The 17,304-nt window shown below is 38.0% G+C and overlaps 1 protein-coding gene across 3 annotated transcripts in view; it reads left to right on the top strand.

Annotated features, from left to right (window-relative positions):
• Positions 1 to 4,993: 4,993 nt before the first annotated feature.
• Positions 4,994 to 17,304, top strand: part of Ccdc152 (coiled-coil domain containing 152) — a 50,714-nt gene continuing 38,403 nt past the window's right edge. Inside the window, exons 1-3 of one of the 3 annotated variants that reach the window (XM_045132516.1) lie at positions 4,995 to 5,057; positions 8,521 to 8,609; positions 9,977 to 10,082. In XM_045132516.1, the coding sequence (XP_044988451.1) occupies positions 8,523 to 8,609; positions 9,977 to 10,082 (193 nt within the window). In that variant the 5' untranslated portion in view covers positions 4,995 to 5,057; positions 8,521 to 8,522. Of the gene's footprint in view, positions 5,058 to 8,520; positions 8,610 to 9,976; positions 10,083 to 17,304 lie in introns of all 3 variants that reach the window. The other 2 variants (XM_045132515.1, XM_045132517.1) reach the window with 2 other exon arrangements.

Raw genomic sequence — 17,304 nt, 5'->3', positions numbered from 1 at the left:
GATTCCGGTATGTAAGGGGAAGACCTGATTGACTGGTCAATTTGGAGGATGAGCCTGAGGGTTAGTCTTTTTGGGTCCCCTCACCAGGTAGTGGAGTAGACTGTGGACAGTGGAGGGATTGCACCTCCTGCTTCTCCTTGAGCCTCAATCCCCGAGACTGCCCACAAAAGCTAGTTTTCTGCTAACCTCCTGCTCTTGGATGAAAGGGGTCTTCAGGAAAACCCAAAACAACTTTTCATAAAAGCTGTGGTGTAGAAAAAGCAGTTTATGAAAGAAATGTATAAACAAGCTGTTTTCCTCCTCTAACAAGTGAGAGCAGGTTAAGATCTCTGCTGGGAGTCTCTTGAAGATGGCAGCCTGTCCTCTCAAGAATCAAATAATGAATGTCATCCAAACTGTCAATAGAAAGTGGATTTTAAAAAGAAAAATACATCGATGCTGTTGTTAAGTGAATATTTTCTTTGAAAGGCTTGAAGAAAAATGAATACAGGTTATGTGAGGAGTTATAATTGAGTGAAGGACTTGTAGAAAAGAGGTGGAAGAGGGAATTTACTATTTACAGAGAGAATTTTTCTTTTAATATGACCAGGAGATGTAGATTGGTGGTAAAGCACTTGCCTACCATGAATGAGCGTCTGAGTTCTATCCATATTAAAATAACAAAACTAATATCCCTCAAAACATATGAACAATTATTATCATTGTATGGATGGATCAAAGAACTAAAAGAAAATGGTCACAACAGTAACAGTAATAACAGAAGCAGAGTTTGAAGTAAGTGCAGCTTTTCCCAGGTGAGCTCTTTCTCCCTGCTGTTTCACATGTAGCCCTTGGCAGAGAGCCACTTGATGCTCAAGTCCTCAGGAAAAGACTGTTATTCCATAAGGACTCAGAAGTCCATAGTTATGTGCAGTTCTCCCCCCCCCCCCGGCCTTCATGGTAGTGAACAGTCTTAATATTTACAACAAAAGCATTATGCTTTCTCTCAAAAAATACTTATATCTTCTTTTAGATTAGCTGTGATTATATATTGCTATATTTGCTCGTACTAAATTGATATAATTCTACTTACCCATAATAATATTTTGTAAACCTAGGTTTAAATGTAATGCTTATGGGGCTTGGGGAGGTGTCTCAGTGGTTAAAGGCTCTTTCTTGCAAAACCTGCCTGTGTGAGTTCCATTCCCCACCATCCATGTAAAGCCAAATGGACATCTTTTTTTTTTTTTGCAGCAAGAAACCCTGGTGCTTGTACACCTGTGTAAACACACACACCACATACACAAAAATAAATAGGTAAATGAACAGTAGTTCTTATGAACATATTGCAACTTTCTTAAACATTCTAGAATTAAGCAGTTAAATTGTTTTAAATATACCACTATTACTTAAACCACAAACCACAATTACATGACTAGAGCTATTTAGCAATAAAGACCATTTTATTCAAAATGTGTAAAAGAAGGGTTAGGGAGATGGCTCAATGGATAGAGTACTCAAGTTGGAGCACTTGAATTTGATCGCTAGACTTAACATCTTAGCATTTAAGGTGCTTGCCTTGGGTTTATTCCCCAGTACCTACATGAGTCAGATGCACAAGGTGGACATGCGTCTGGAGTTTGGAGTTTGCTTGCAGTGGCTGGAGGCCCTGGTGAGCCCATTGTCTCTGTCTGTCTCTCTTCTCTCTGTTTCCATATGCTAAATGAATATATATAAAATCAGAAGCCATAGTGTGTTTCTGTAATCCCAGCATGCTAACAGCAAGATGGGAGGCAGAGACATGAACATGCACACACACACAAATAAAATAATAAAATTTAAAAATAAAATATGTAAAAATAACATTTAAAAATAAAATGTACAAAATTAGTTTAATATTTCCCTCAATAAAATTTCCATTGATTTTAAAATCAACACAGGCATTCAATATACCAGCTAGATCTACTTCTAGTGAGGCTTAAATTCCCAATCTAGAGCAATGGATAACATGCAGGAGTGTATATATTCTCTCATGCAGCTGTAAACCTTTAAGCATTATTAAAAATATTTATTTATTTGAGAGAGAGAGAGGATAGAGTGAGAGAGAGTATGAGTATACCAGGACCTCCCACCATTGCAGACTCCATATGCAAGTGACTCTTGGTTCATCTTACTGGGGAACTGACCTGGGCCTTCAGGCTTTGCAAGCAAGTATCTTTAACCACTGAATTATTTCTCCAGCCCCTTTAAGAATTATTTAAAGAAATGGGGGCTTGAGCTAATCAAGTACTACACTAATGAGCTCTACACCAAGCCCATTCTGGCATAAATAGAGATACTTTTAGTAAAATGCCTTACCATGCTTATTTTTAACTTTAATATTCAGGAAATTACCTATTAAGTAACTAGTACTTCTTAATGTAGCAAATTAAGAAGCTTAAGTCATGAAACTCTGTGTCCTTTTGTGAAAACTTGTGTATTTCCTCCTTTACAGTGAAAACGAAGAAATTGGGTTTATCCATGGTTTTTATTTTGACCATCAGGAATTCACAGCAAACTCTATAGCAGAAATTCAAAAAATTTATAGACTTCAGACTAGTGTGCTTGTGTTTTATAATCCTTTCTAGTTTTGCATTTATAATTTTTTACTTCATCTTGTACAAATTTCCACCTATTTATAACATCTTATAATTAAATATTCATGAAAGTTTCAATAGTTGGCAAATTTGAGGAGACAGACAAAAAAATGCCCTTCACATAGAGAGGTGATATTAAGAGAATTGAGTTTGATTAATATGTGTAGAACACAAAACTCAATACACCAACTAAGCCACTTCCAAAACATGCTTTACATAAAAATACCACTGTTAGACAAAGTAATAGGGTGAGAGTCTATACAAGGTAATAGTGCTGATGGCATATAGTGGACTATAGTTCTGGCTAGCATTTCTTACAAGACTTTAAACCTAAACCTTCAGGAACTCTTACTTTGGGTGCACTTCAACATTTTAGAATAGATTAATAAGTGGCTTGTACCCTTCAAAAGTCAATGAATCACTATCTGAAGATTGTTTTTGCATAAATATATAGTTTCTCCGATTTTTCAGTTGCATAGATGTATATGTTGCTTTTCCAACCTAAAATGTTCGATTCCAGTTTTACTTTCTTTGTTAGTATGATGTAAGTAATTCATTTCACTCTTATAGACTTCCAGGCTAGTTTGGAACAAATATTTAATGAATTCTTAAACAATCATAAAATGAATATTTTCTGAGCAAATATTTAATAATTTTTGTTTCTCATTTGGATAGTATTTGATAAATAAACCTGTGAAAACAAATGTGGAAGATATCCTTTTAAAGATGAAAGCACAAGAAGCTCATGTAGTTTCTTATGCACAGATATATTTTGAACCAGCTAAGGTTCTTTCAAAAAAAAAAAATGCTAACATCTGAAAACCGAAAGAGAAATATATGGTTCATTTCAAACTAGAAAATGCAATCTAAATTTTGCGGTTTTGTTTCTGTTACAATGGTTCATGCTTTTCTTCTGAGTATATTATGCACCATGGAGAAATGTGTGTATATATGTATACATGTGCAATATCTAGGATTAGAGTCCAGTATATGCCTTTGGCAGTGTTACACTGGCATCAGAATCTCACTTCATTAGTTACCATTGCTCATATGTTACAGCAGCAAAATATGGCAGTGTTATGTTAATGTCAAGTAACTTTTGGAAGTGCCTTAATTAGCCTGCTTTGCATATATACGAAGAAATACATGTGATTTTATATATTCACATCATTTATATTAATGTATGTAAATAATATATATATATATGTGTGTATATATATGTATGTATGTGTGTGTATATATATATATATATATATATATATATATATATATATATATATATATATTGCATAAAAAGAAAATGGTTTCTTCTTCCAAAAAGACAATAGTAAGTGCAGAAGAGAGGATGCATCAATGCACAGTCCTGTCAAAGTCACAAAGGGCCTGTATGTTCCATAGAGTAAAGAAGGCCAGCCATTTCCAACTGACAGGATCAGCAAATGATTTGTGGAGAAGGGAACATTTTAGGTGAATCCAAAATTGGATTTTTTTTTCACAAGCTAGTATGAAATTATCATATAACATTTTTCATATGATAATTTGATTTTACCAGCAATTTAGGTGACCATTTATTGTTAACATCCCAAAGTGCTGTGGCTAATCTTGAGAAACTTTTTCTTTAACAGCACAGAGAGGTCTCTGTGTTCGCATTTTCCACTTGGATCCAGTTCTCACACTATACCATACCACCTTTCAAATAATGAAATTTGGATACTCCTATTACAGTTTACATTTTTTCTGCTTGCCAGCTTTGGAATTTCATAGAAAACTCAAATTAATGGCAATAAATATTGCATCTGTCAAAAAATAATTTGGCAGTAGGTACACTTTCAACTCCTATTGAACATTATTTTAAATTATAAGATTTTAAAACATTTTAACAAGGAACTCTAGCTCTTTGAAAACAAATCATTTCATTTAATTGGCCCAATAGCCATATGAGCTAACCATTATTACTAATCTTATTACACAGGTTAAAGAAGCAGAGGCATGAGAAATTAAGAAGTTTCCCAAGACCACCCACTGGTAAATAGAAGAGTTGGGAGCTTGTATCCACACCAAGAGTCCATGCCCTTAATCACTGAGCCTGGAAAATAAGAGTGGGAAAAACATATCTATTAAAGTGACCTTATGTCTCAAGAATAAATATGGCTTATTATTTATGTAATGGTACTAACACCGAGAGCAAACAAACTAGTATGGTTTATTCACTAGTCAACAAACGGGTATTTAATCCGCCAGCAACCTTGGGAACTAGAGGCAAGTCAGTAGACGGCTGTTGGGGGCGGTGGAGGGGGGGGGCAGCAGAAGGGCGGCCCGTTGTTGGGGGAACCTGTTTCCTGGGCCAAGGGAGGGCAGCAGTCGGGGACGGACCAGACTCAGATCGGTCCGGACCGGACCAGGGAGGGCACCAGGCAGGCGGACCGCTGAACCCGCGGGCAGGTGCGCTGCGAGCTCTTCGGGGACGGCTCCAATTCCCAGGTTTCCCGGGAGATCCGGGGTCACCCACTTTTGCCCCGCGGGTCCTGGGTGGGGGTGAGTTCCTGGGAGCGGAGAGGGAGGCGGCCGCCCCGGGGCTGTGCGGGCGAGGACGGGAGCCTTCTTCCTGGCCCGAGGGCCCTGCCGAAGCCCAGCCTTGACCGTCGAAGGCCACACTCCGCCGCCCACAGAGAATTTCCTAGGCATTGCTTGTCTCCTGGTTCCACCGGGCAAGACCATATTCCCATTTGAAAGACTCGGGACCTAGAAAATTGGAAAGTGCATTGGTGGGGGCGGGGGTATTCCAACTCACCTAGAAATGAATTGGCAGATTCGGGCAGTGCTATAAAGAGCATGCAAAATAATAAGAGGATTGTTAATGATACGATTTTGTTTCTACTGTGCTGGAGAATCAAATCCACGGCCCTTACTTTACTGAGCAAGTCCTTCATCTCCAGCCTTTGCCTATGGTTTTATATGAAAAAAAAAAAAGTTCTATTAAAGAAAAGGAATTGGGAAAAAGATCAAGTTCAAATTAAAATGCATTTAATTCAGTAACCTGGTTCTGAAACAAAACTTTGGTTTAAAAAAAAATCTTAAAAAAATTAAAACATTAGGTACTAAAAAGAAAAATTTTAAGGGTGAAGAGATTTTACGTTAACTACTTCAGATTATTTTATAAAGAATATTTTCATCAGTTTTATTATGGGAAATCTCCATCATACATTTTCGTCTACTATAAGGATCAACTTTTATTTATCTAAAGAATTTTAAGGGCTATAGAGATGGCTCAGCAGTTGAAGCATTTACCTGCAACACCTAACAACCCGAGTTCTATTCCACAGTACCCACGTAAAGCATGATGCACAAAAAGGCGCCCTTCTGGAGTTCCTTTGCAGGGGCTAGAGGCTTTGACATCTTCTCTCTCTCTCTCCTTGCAAATAAATAAATAAATAAATAAATAAATAAATAAATAAATAATTTTTAAACAAGGAAGCCAGGCATGGTGGCACATGCCTTTAATCCCAGCATTCCAAGGCAGAAGTAGGAGGATCACAGTGAGTTCAAGACCAGCTTGAGGCTATGTAGTGAATTCCAGGTCAGCCTGGGCCAGAGTAAGACCTGGGGAGATGGCTTAGTGGTATTGATGCTTGCCTGCAAAACCTAAGGACCTGAGTTGGATTTCCTAGCACCCACATAAAGCAAGATGCACTAAGTGGCATGTGCATCTGGTGTTTGCAGTGGCTAGAGGTTCTGGTGCACCCATTCACTCTCTGCTTGCAAATAAATAAATAAAATTTTTAAAAATTAAAAATATTCTTAAATATGTGATATAGAGTTGATAATAGTGCAATGAAAATACACAACTAAAATTCAGATTAAAAAGAATTAAGAGCTGCTAATATCAGGCACTCTAACAAGAGAATTGGATTTCTTGATGGAATAACATATTGGCAAGCAAGTTTATTTTGCTGTGTTTATTTTTAATCAATGTACCCCTCAAAATTATTACTATTTTGGTGTGTTTATTTTTAATCAATGTACTCCTCAACATTACTATTATTATTATTTATTTGACAGAGAAAGAGGAAGTGAGAGAGAATAGGCACACCAGGGCCTCCAGCCACTGCAAACGAACTCCAGACGAGTGCACCCCCTTTTGCATCTGGCTAATGCGGGTCCTGGGGAATCAAACCTTGGTCCTTTGGCTTTGCAGGCATACACCTTAACCACTAAGCCATCTCTCCAGCCCCCCTCAAAATTATTTTGAGTAGTTACTTCAGGAATTTTATTTGCCTTATTTTTTTTTTAAGTAGTACACACACCAAAATTGGTTATGGTCATTTCTCAAATCTAGAATACCTGAATTTCAAATTTTTACTTATCATCCATTTTGTTGAAGAAGAAATTAATGTGTCATACTTCCATACTATATTAATCCAGATTGTTTCAAGACACCTTATTCCCATAGTAACCATACTAGCTACTATGCAAAAATCAGCTTCTTCATCCTAAGTGGATGAGTTCACCTGTGGGATTCCCCCCACCTCCCTCTCTCTCTCTCTCTCTCTCTCTCTCTCTCTCTCTCTCTCTCTCTCTCTCTCTGTAGATATATATATATACACACACACACACACACACACACACACACCATGAGATATGTCACCTCTACTACAACTGCCATGGCCCAGGAGTGACATGAATACTGCTCTTACTGCTAGCCTGACACCAAGTTCCAGGGTGCTGGTGACAGATACTGTGATCAGTCAAAGCCTATCAAAGCAGAAATCCAGAGGCTGGAGAGAACTCAACACTAAATCATATTGTCAACAGGCCTGTCATGGCTCAGAGAACACTGCAGAAAGATTGTAAGAGCCACAGAATGGGTAGGAATAATCTGAGACACAGTTATCCCCACTACCTCATAAGGACTGACTGAGGCCTTCATGCCCCACAGTGAGTACCATAACCCCACTGAAGAGGGCCCCCAGCTTAACACAAGCTTGGGTGAGGGGATAACAGAGTATAGCTTGTTATAATTTGTATAAACTTAAATAAATTAAATTTTAAAATTCAGATTGCTTTCACAGGATTAAAATTGAAGCTCTCACCTTTCACTTCAGCAATTAGTTGGCTGTTCCCAAAGGTCATTATTACTAAGACATTACAAGAGACTAAGAATGCCAAGCTATCATTGCTGTTACTCTTTATTTACCATACACAGAAACAAGTATTCACAGAAAACAGAAAATACTTGCAGTGCAACACTTCAATAAATGTTTAGCATCTTGAACTAATAGTTCTGACACATGAAAGTCATGTTTCAGACTTAATAAGGCATTGGGTTTTATGTCCAGGCAAAGTGATGGCAAAGCAATGAGTGTTAAACAGTGGCATTGTTAGACTTTGATAAGTAGTAGGAAAAAATAGGGACAAGCAATTTATGTATATACAATTATGGTCGTGTTACTTTTGGATGTATTTAGATAAAATGTGCTGGGGTGGGGCTGGTAAACAGTGAAGAAAACAATGCATTTGATTGCTACTAATACTGGATGTTATGAAAATTTTCCAAATAGGGCTGGAGAGATGGTTTAGTGGTTAAGCGCTTGCCTGTGAAGCCTAAGGACCCCGGTTCGAGGCTCGGTTCCCCAGGATCCACGTTAGCCAGATGCACAAGGGGGTGCACGCATCTGGAGTTCATTTGCAGTGGCTGGAAGCCCTGGCGCGCCCGTTCTCAATCTCTCTCTCTCTCTCTGTCACTCTCAAATAAATAAATAAATAAAATAATAATAAAAAAGAATCTGAAAATTTTCCAAATAAAATGGATATCAAGTCAGTGCCCTATGAGTACAGTACAGGTATGTTAGTGTTTGAGTTATTACCCCAATAGTGAATGCTTCTTTACTATCCAATTTTATTTCAGGCATGGATCAAAGCAATGAGGGATATGTAAGAAAGATTAGCAGTGTGAATCTTGACAAATTGATAAGTGACTTCTCACAGATAGAAAAGGTATGTAAAGATATACCAGATAGCAAATCGCTGTGATATATAAAGAAAATTGGAAAGGTTTTACCAATGGGAGAAATTGAGAAGAAAAAAATGCATCAAAAAATACAGCTAGGTACAAATAATTATGCTAAGCTCTTTTTTTTGTACCTTTATCATTCTTTTTTTATTACTTTTCATCTACATGAGCATATGCATCTGCACACGCGCGTGTGTGCACACACACATGTTGCCACAATGAAAGAATATGCATGATGCTCGATTTTTGAGAACAGTATGAGTTTTTTTTAACAATGAATTTGAGTTTACTTAGCCAAGTGGTTAATATAGTAAGAAGGAAAAGAAAAGAAGCACTGTTTCAAGAGAGGAACTAGTGCAATTCTACTTGAAAATTTTTACTATATTCTTAAGCATTTTAGGTAGAAAATAATCATGCATTCTTATTTGGCAATGGTATTCTTATATTTGGAGTCTTGTATCTTAGGATCCATAAATAGTAATACAGATGAAATAATATAATGTCAATTTCTTTGAGAGAAGCTACAAGTGGTTAAATTAGGGGACTGAGTAGTGGTATAGCAAACACAAGACAGGTCATGAAATGACAGATTTTGAAGCTGCTTGAAGAATAGCTAGAAGTTTATTACACTGTTAACAAAGACATTAGAGACATATTTTTAAATGTTAATTTATTGTATGTCATAGAAAAAAGGAGAAATAATAGTATTTACAATAGGAGACTAGTAAATTAAATTATAGCATATTCAAAAATGAAACTGTAAGTCGTTATATGAGGTTTTCTCCTAGATGATAGTGTTCAGTGCAGGAAAAAATAAGTCATGTAGTCATAAAGTAATTTGGGAACATATTCAAGGCATTATTTATGTATTGTGTTGGTTTGGATTTTGAGTTTGGATGTCTCACTACTGTGTCCAGTCTGGACATGAACTTTTGGGCTATGGGGATCATTGTGTATCAGCCAGCTGAGTGGCTGGGACAACAGGCATCTACCACTTTGCCTGGTGGATTCCAAAATTAACTGTAGGACTCAAGGTTGAGTAATTAAAAGAAATTGGTTTAAGTTAGGTTAAGTTTTACTCCTTATTTGTAATTGTTAGTCTTTAATATTTTACCATGTGTATGTTTGTGCTTGCGTATTGCCTCACGATTGTGAGGCAAACACTTTACACTGAGCTACAGTCCTAATCCTGATATGTTACTTGTAAAATTGAAAATAACTTAGCCAGGTCTTATTATTAGGCTTTCAAATATTAAGTGGTTTATGGTCTCATTAACTTTATGTCTTTAGCAATAGGAACAAAATAGTAGCATTGATTTGATAAATAATACGTATTGTATTTCTTTTGCAGAAAATGATAGAAACTAGTGGAAAAAACAATCTACTGGATATTCAGTTGGAAAAAGCAAATGGTTTATTAAAAGTAATGCAAACAAAAGAGGCTTCAATTAAAGAAGGTTAGTCTCCTGCTGCCTGGAGGAATACGAACCTTATGAAAGTACTTGTAGTACAACACGGATATTACTCTGTACATTTGTAGAGTATTTGAAATTCATGGAGAACTTTTCAAACTGTCATCTAATTTTATTCTTAGCATAGCTCTATAATATGTATATGGACGGTACTATTACCTGTTTCACCAGGAAAGAAATGTAGAATAAAAGAAGTTACATAATCTATCTGGGGCTAGTCAACTAAGAAATGACAAATTAAAGGCTCAGCACAGGCCTATAAAATCATGTGGGAAAAAAGTTACGCTCCTCATAACATCCAAATCAATAAAAGATGTGTCAACAAGTTTAGTGTTGAAAATCAAACATGCAAATATATTTCTTTTTAACTTTTTTTTTGTTTATTTGCAAGCATAGAAAGACACAAAGAGAGAAGGGCACACCAGGGACTCCTGCCACTGCAAACAAATACCAGATACATGTACCACACTGTGTGCCTGGGTTTCTGTAGATAATCAAGCCTGGACTGTCAGGTTTGCAAGCAAGTGCTCTAACAACTGAGAAGTCTGTCCAGCCCACATATATTTTCTTGCTGTACTTATTGAGAGGGCCTAGCAGCACTGAGCTAGTGGCCAGATCTTAGCTTCTAATAATAAGAATAAGAAGACCTGGAAAGAAATGGTTGATTCTAGGATTGGGGCAGGAAATAATTTAAGCCTGAAGCAACTTGTAGTGCTAAGACTAAAATATTGATAAAGAAGGTAATATCTAAGTATTGTATTGCATGTCTATAATTCCAGCACTCAGAAGGCTAAAGCAGGAGGAACATGAGTGCATGTCCAATGAAGGCAACATTGACAGTGTCTCATTTTAAGTCAATAAGAGGGCTGGAGAGATGGCTTAGTGGTTAAGGTGCCTGCTTGCAAACCCTAAAACCCTAGTTTCAATTCCCTAGAACCCATGTAAGCCAGATTCACAAGATGGCACATGCATCTGCAGTTTGTTTGCAGTGGCTGAAAGCTCTGGCATGCCCAATCTCTCTGTCCCTATCTCTCTTTCTTTGTCTTTCTTTATCTATCAAGTAAATAAATGCAAAAAATTAAAATTAAAAAATTAAAAAGTCAAAAAGAAAAATAGAAAGACATGGGGGAGGAAGAGAATGTAGGAGGGAGTGAAAGAGAGACAAGAAAGTAAGAGAAAGAGAGAAAGAAAGCAAGAAAGAGAAAGAGAGAGAGGGAGGGAAGGAGAGAAGGAAGAAGGAAGGGAAGAAGAAGAAAGGAAAAGGAAAGGGAAGGGAAGGAAAGGAAGAAAGGGAGAAAGAAAGTCTATCTTTTAAAAAAATTTTTTTTATTAGATTTCTATTCAGCAAATACAGGCAGTTTGGTACCATTATTAGGCTCATCCGTAACCGTCCCCCTCCCTAATGGCCCCTCCTTATTGATGTATATGGACCGTGCATTGTGGAGTTAGCCCACCGTTATTGGTATGATAAATGTCTGCATAACATGACCCAACATGTGGTTCTGACATTCTTTCCGCCCCCTCTTCCGCAAAATTTCCCTGAGCCATGTTGGGTTCATATTTGGTCTGCTTCAGTGATGAGGTGTTGGGGGCCTCTGAGGCTCCGGCTCTCTGATTTGGTAGGAGTTGATTTTCCTCTGTGTTGTTCTCCTTCCCCCTTGTTCTGGTATCTGGTTCATCAGGAAAACAGCACCCTTGCTTGTTTTGCCAATTTTCCTTAGTTTCAGCCGGGGCCTTTTTGAGGTATGATTGGGTGGCTCTCTCCTTAGGATCTGCATCTATCTGAAAAAGAGAAGCAGAATCTCCAACGGAGAGTGAGTTAGCACCAGGACAAATGAAATAACCCTTACTTTTTTAGTAGAGAATTTAATAGGTGTAGGCCCAAGAAAGTCAATCTTGATGGAGTATTCAAAAGTGACAAAGAAACCAACTGAAAGAGATCTTAACAGAACTGGGATAATTTGAGCAACAAAACAAAGTAGTGTTGAATTATACAACAAAGTATAAAATAAACAATACATAAATCTGCTCTTAGAAGTAAATGAATTAAATGAATAATAGGGGAAGAAGACTCCTTTGTGACAAAATTCCAAATAGGTTATATAGGTCATTTATTTTCAAATAGCTTAAGCATGACCCCACACACACTCGTTAGGTGTAGGCTGAGTAAAGTGATTTCTTTTACCACAGGGGAGCATATAGCATGGGGCAGTTGACTATGTAGTGCTAGAACCTGAAAAATTCCAATATCTCTATTATCAACATCTTGAATTACTATGATATATTTGGTACAACTACTTGGGCAATATTAATAAATCTAAAATTTACTCAGTGTTCACTCTTTGCACTGAAAATTCTACAGGATTTGATAAATGCCTAATGACATGTATCATACCAGATTACAATTTTGCTGCCCCCCCAAAAAAATTTCCAGTGCTCTACTTATTTGTCCTTCCTTCCCTTCATCTTCCTGAATCCCTGACAATTACTGGTCTTTTTGCTGCTTATGGTTTTGCCCTTTCAGAATGTTGAATGGCAGGAATCACATAATATGCAGCCTTTCTAGGTTGATTTCTTGGATTTTCCCATTTAAGGTTCTTTCATAGTTTTGTGGATTCATAACGAAGTTATTTTATTGTACTCTATGGAAGTACTACAATTCATTTATCCATTTGCCAACATTTATCCATGTGCCAACTAAGAGGCATATTGGTTTCATCTACACTTCAGCTATTGTAACTATAACTGCTTTATTTATTTATTTAGGTTTTTTTTTTTTTTTTTTTTTTTGTAGGTAGGGTTTCACTCTAGCCCAGGCTGACCTGGAACTTTATAGTCTCAGGCTGCTCTGAAACTCACAGCAATCCTTCTGCCTCTGCCTCCCTAGTGCTGGGATTAAAGGCATATTCCACCATGCCTGGACTTAGCTGCTTTAAATATTCATGTACAGGTCATTGTGAACATAAGTTTCAACTCACTTGGGTAAAAAGTACAATTGTTGGCTCACATAGTAAGAGCAATCAAGATGTTGTATAATATTAGAAGTGAGGACCAAGTTCTGGCAAAATCCTTTCTATACTTGTATTAACCATAGTCTCCATTACTGTAACAAATACCTGAGGTAAATTAACCTATAAAGGAAAAACCTTCATTTGTGTCTATAGCTTTGGAACATTCAGTCCATGATCAATGGGCACAATTGCTTTGGACTTGTGGCCTCATGTGATGTCATGAAGCATGGCAGGCCCAATGCTTGGATATAAGAGGGAGGAAGAGCTCAAGGTCCCATAGTGCTAATGGTACGCCCCCAGACAACTCACTTCTTTCTGCTAGACCTCACCACTTAAAACATTCTACTACCACCCAGTAGCTCTGTTGGCTAAGCACCTTTATCATATGAGTCTTTGAGAGGCATTTTAGGTCTAAACTACAGCAATGGGTTAATTGCATTTAATATTTCAAACTACTCTATAAAATATTTATTAATACCTAAATTGCTAATTAATATTGGAGCCTAAATTTGAGTTCAAAATCATCATAGTACATTAAATTATTTTTTAAAGCTTCATAATCAGAAAAAGCTTAATAGGACATTATTCTCCCAATTATATATTAAAGTCTAGGATAAAGGGTATTTGAGTTAATGTATGACAAACTATTATCCAGCTATTAGTCTAAATTGTTGAATGACATTCTATCTTATAAAGAATTTCTTACTAAGCTGGTTTCTTTTGTAGAAAATGTGGTGAAACTGCCACCTTGTGTTCAAATTGAAAATACTTTTTTGGAAGCATTCTATTTGCAGGGTGAATTATCAGTGTGCTAATAACTGAAGTAACTTCACTACCGTATTTCAATAGTTACTAAATTGTTAAGAAAAAAAAGTATTGACAAAGAACATTCCTCTCATTGCAAATAAATAAAATATTTTATAAAAAACATCCCTCAGTTTATGAAATTATAACAAGTAGCACAGTAACATACATGAAACAGGATATGTCCTAAAGACCATGAGACAAATGTACTTTAGTCATCATTATATTACTTGGAAAAGGCAAGGAAGAAAAGAGAACATCCTGAGAGCTTTGTGAGGAGGGGCCAGAAGAGAAAGGCAGGAAAAGTGGAAGGCCACTAAAGTAGATGTGATAACTCCATAATGACCTGTAACTTCAGTAAAAGGCTTTGATTATGTCAGCACAACCGAAGAAAGAGCATAGAAGCTGGAATGCAGACCCTCTAATCAAAAAGTAAAAAGTTTTCTGTTCTCCCTTCGCAATATTGATTCTTTTGTTCAGGAAATAAAACAGATGCCATTTTCAGGCCAGAATTTCTTTATTTCTCCAGATCTTGCTCCAAATTACTGAAATATTGTCTGTTTAGCCATAAACTACCAAAAAAGAATTAATTTATTTTTGAGACCAAAAATTATTTCTATTTGAGATAATCTATGTGAGACCAAATTTATTCTAACTACTATGAAATGGTAAAGAAAACAAAACAATAAAACTCCCTGCTGGTGTCTACTATAAAGTTACAGAAATGCCCACCACTTTTTTTCTGATAACAAACCATAATTTATTTTAAAGCATTTTTAGTTTTATGTACTTTCAATTAACAGCTTCCCTACTTACAGAAAATAAACCATGATACTTCCCTCTCCTAACCCACTTTCCCCTTCATAAATCTGCACTCCATCATATCCTCGCCCTTTCTCCATTAGTCCCTCTTTTATTTTGATGTCATCATCTTTTCCTCCTATTATAAGGGTCTTGTGAAGATAGTGCTAGGAACTGCGAGGTCATGAAGATCAAGGCCAATTTCTGTCTGGCCGATTGCATTATCAGCAGTCCTACCTTTCCTTCAGCTCTTACATTCTTTCTGCTGCCTCTTCTGCAATGGAAACTGAGCTTTGGAAGGTGTGATAGAGATGTTTCAGTGCTAAACTTTCCTCTGTGATGTCTTCTCAGCACTATGGTGCCTTTTGGGTCATCCCAGTAGTTACTGCCATCTGAAAAGAGACATTTCTCTAACCAAAAGTAGAGTAGCATTAATATAGAAACATTAAGTGTTGTGCTTACTGGATAGTCTGGTGAGCATAATATATGCATTTAACCAGAAAAGGCCAAGCAATACACTCCTAATGCTCATGAACTCCCCCACCATAGGCTTTTGATTAGGTTTTCAGTAAAAGGCACTGTTGCAGTCAGGTCCGCATTGCTGGTTGAAATTACCCAACCAAGAGCAGCTTGTGGGGAAAAAAGAGGTTTATTTTGGCTTACAGCCTCAAGGGGGAAGCTCCATGACGGCAGAGAAAATGATGTCATGAGGACAGGGTGGGCATCACCCCGTGGCCAACATAAGGTGGACCATAGCAACAGGAGAGTGTGCCAAAAACTGGCATGGGAAAACTGGCTATAATACCCATAAGCCCACCCCCAACAATATACTGCCTCCAGGAGGCTTTAATTTCCAATTGCCATCAGCTAGGGAACCTAGCATCCAGAACACCTAAGTTTATGGGGGACACCTGAATCAAACCACTACATTCCACCCCTGGCCCCATAAACTGATAAACATACATGATATGAAATGCAATGCATTCATTTAACTTTAAAAGTCCCCGTAGTTTTTACCAATTCCAATGATGTTCATACATCCCTATAGTCCACGATATCTTTTTTTTTTTTAAATTTTTTATTTATTTGAGAGCGACAGACACAGAGAGAAAGACAGATAGAGGGAGAGAGAGAGAATGGGCGCGCCAGGGCTTCCAGCCTCTGCAAACGAACTCCAGACGCGTGCGCCCCCTTGTGCATCTGGCTAATGTGGGACCTGGGGAACCGAGCCTCGAACCGGGGTCCTTAGGCTTCACAGGCAAGTGCTTAACCGCTAAGCCATCTCTCCAGCCCAAGTCCACGATATCTTAAGTGAGCCATAATACCAAAAAATAACCTCAAAAACAAACCACATAATGGTACAGAAGAAACATTCACACTGCATAGATGGCATTGGGCATAGCAAAGAAATATTAACCCAACACAAGATTTAAACAACAAGAGTAAACTTTAAACTCTGTAGTTTCAAGTCCAACAACTCTAGCCAGTGACAAATTTCCAAGTCCCAACAATTCTAACCAGCAACAAGTCTCTGGCATTCCAATTCTGCCCCTCCATCTAGGCTACTCAGAATACTGGAAAACTTCATCTGGCTGGCAACTTTCCTTAGCAGCCATCTCATGGTCCCAGCATCTCCATTGGGACTCCACTGCAATCCATGATTCATCCTCATGGCACCATGGGGTCTCAATACAGGCAACAAATACAATCCAACAAACCTGCTTCACACTGCCCATGGCCATTTCCAAAACACAAGACCATGTTGCAAACTCAATGACCCTCTTTCCAGCATTTCTTATACTCCGCAATACCAGATAAGGTGCCAATTTGTTAATCTGGGGGGGGGGGGGGAATAAAGCAGACTTTGAAGAACAGGATTCCTTGAGCACTCAAGCCCCTTCCAAAGAATCTACATTCTTCCTGTTGCCCCAGTGCCGGTCAGCTGGCCAATCTCAAAGGTTGTAATCTCTCAAGTGCTGTGGAACGGGCAGCAGTTCACCCAGAGATTTTTCTTTCTGTGCCATATCCCTCTGCTCATACCAGTTCATTTCTGTGCAAAGCAACCCTGCACAACTTCTCAGGACATGGGCATAACAGCAAGCCTCACACAATCTGGTATCCCAGTCTAGGCAAAGCTCTTTCTCACCATCATAAACCAAACCTCACAGTCCATAGGCTGCATTCAGGTCTATCAACTCTGGCCAGAATAGTCCATCAAGCTGTACTTACAGCACTGCAAAGCATTTATTAGGCCAAGGTTTCAAATTCTTCCACATTCCTCTTGAAAATCAGCTTCAGAAGGACAAAGCCACACAGTCAGGTGTCTAGCAGCAACCTGAGTCCTGGTGCCACCTTCCTGTTGCAGTCAGGTCTGCACTGCTGGAGAAGTCACCTAACCAAGAGCAGCTTGTGGGAAAACAAGAGGTTGATTTTGGCTTACAGGCTCGAGGGGAAGCTCCATGATGACAGGGAAAATGATAGCATGAGCAATGGACATCACCCCCTGGCCAACATAAGGTGGACCATAGCAACAGGAAAGTATGCCAAGCACTGGCATGGCGAAACTGGCTATAGCAACCATAAGCCCCAAC

The sequence above is a fragment of the Jaculus jaculus genome, chromosome 13 (genome assembly GCF_020740685.1).
Source record: "Jaculus jaculus isolate mJacJac1 chromosome 13, mJacJac1.mat.Y.cur, whole genome shotgun sequence".
NCBI lineage: Eukaryota > Metazoa > Chordata > Mammalia > Rodentia > Dipodidae > Jaculus > Jaculus jaculus.
This window is presented reverse-complemented; position numbering and strand designations above follow the sequence as displayed.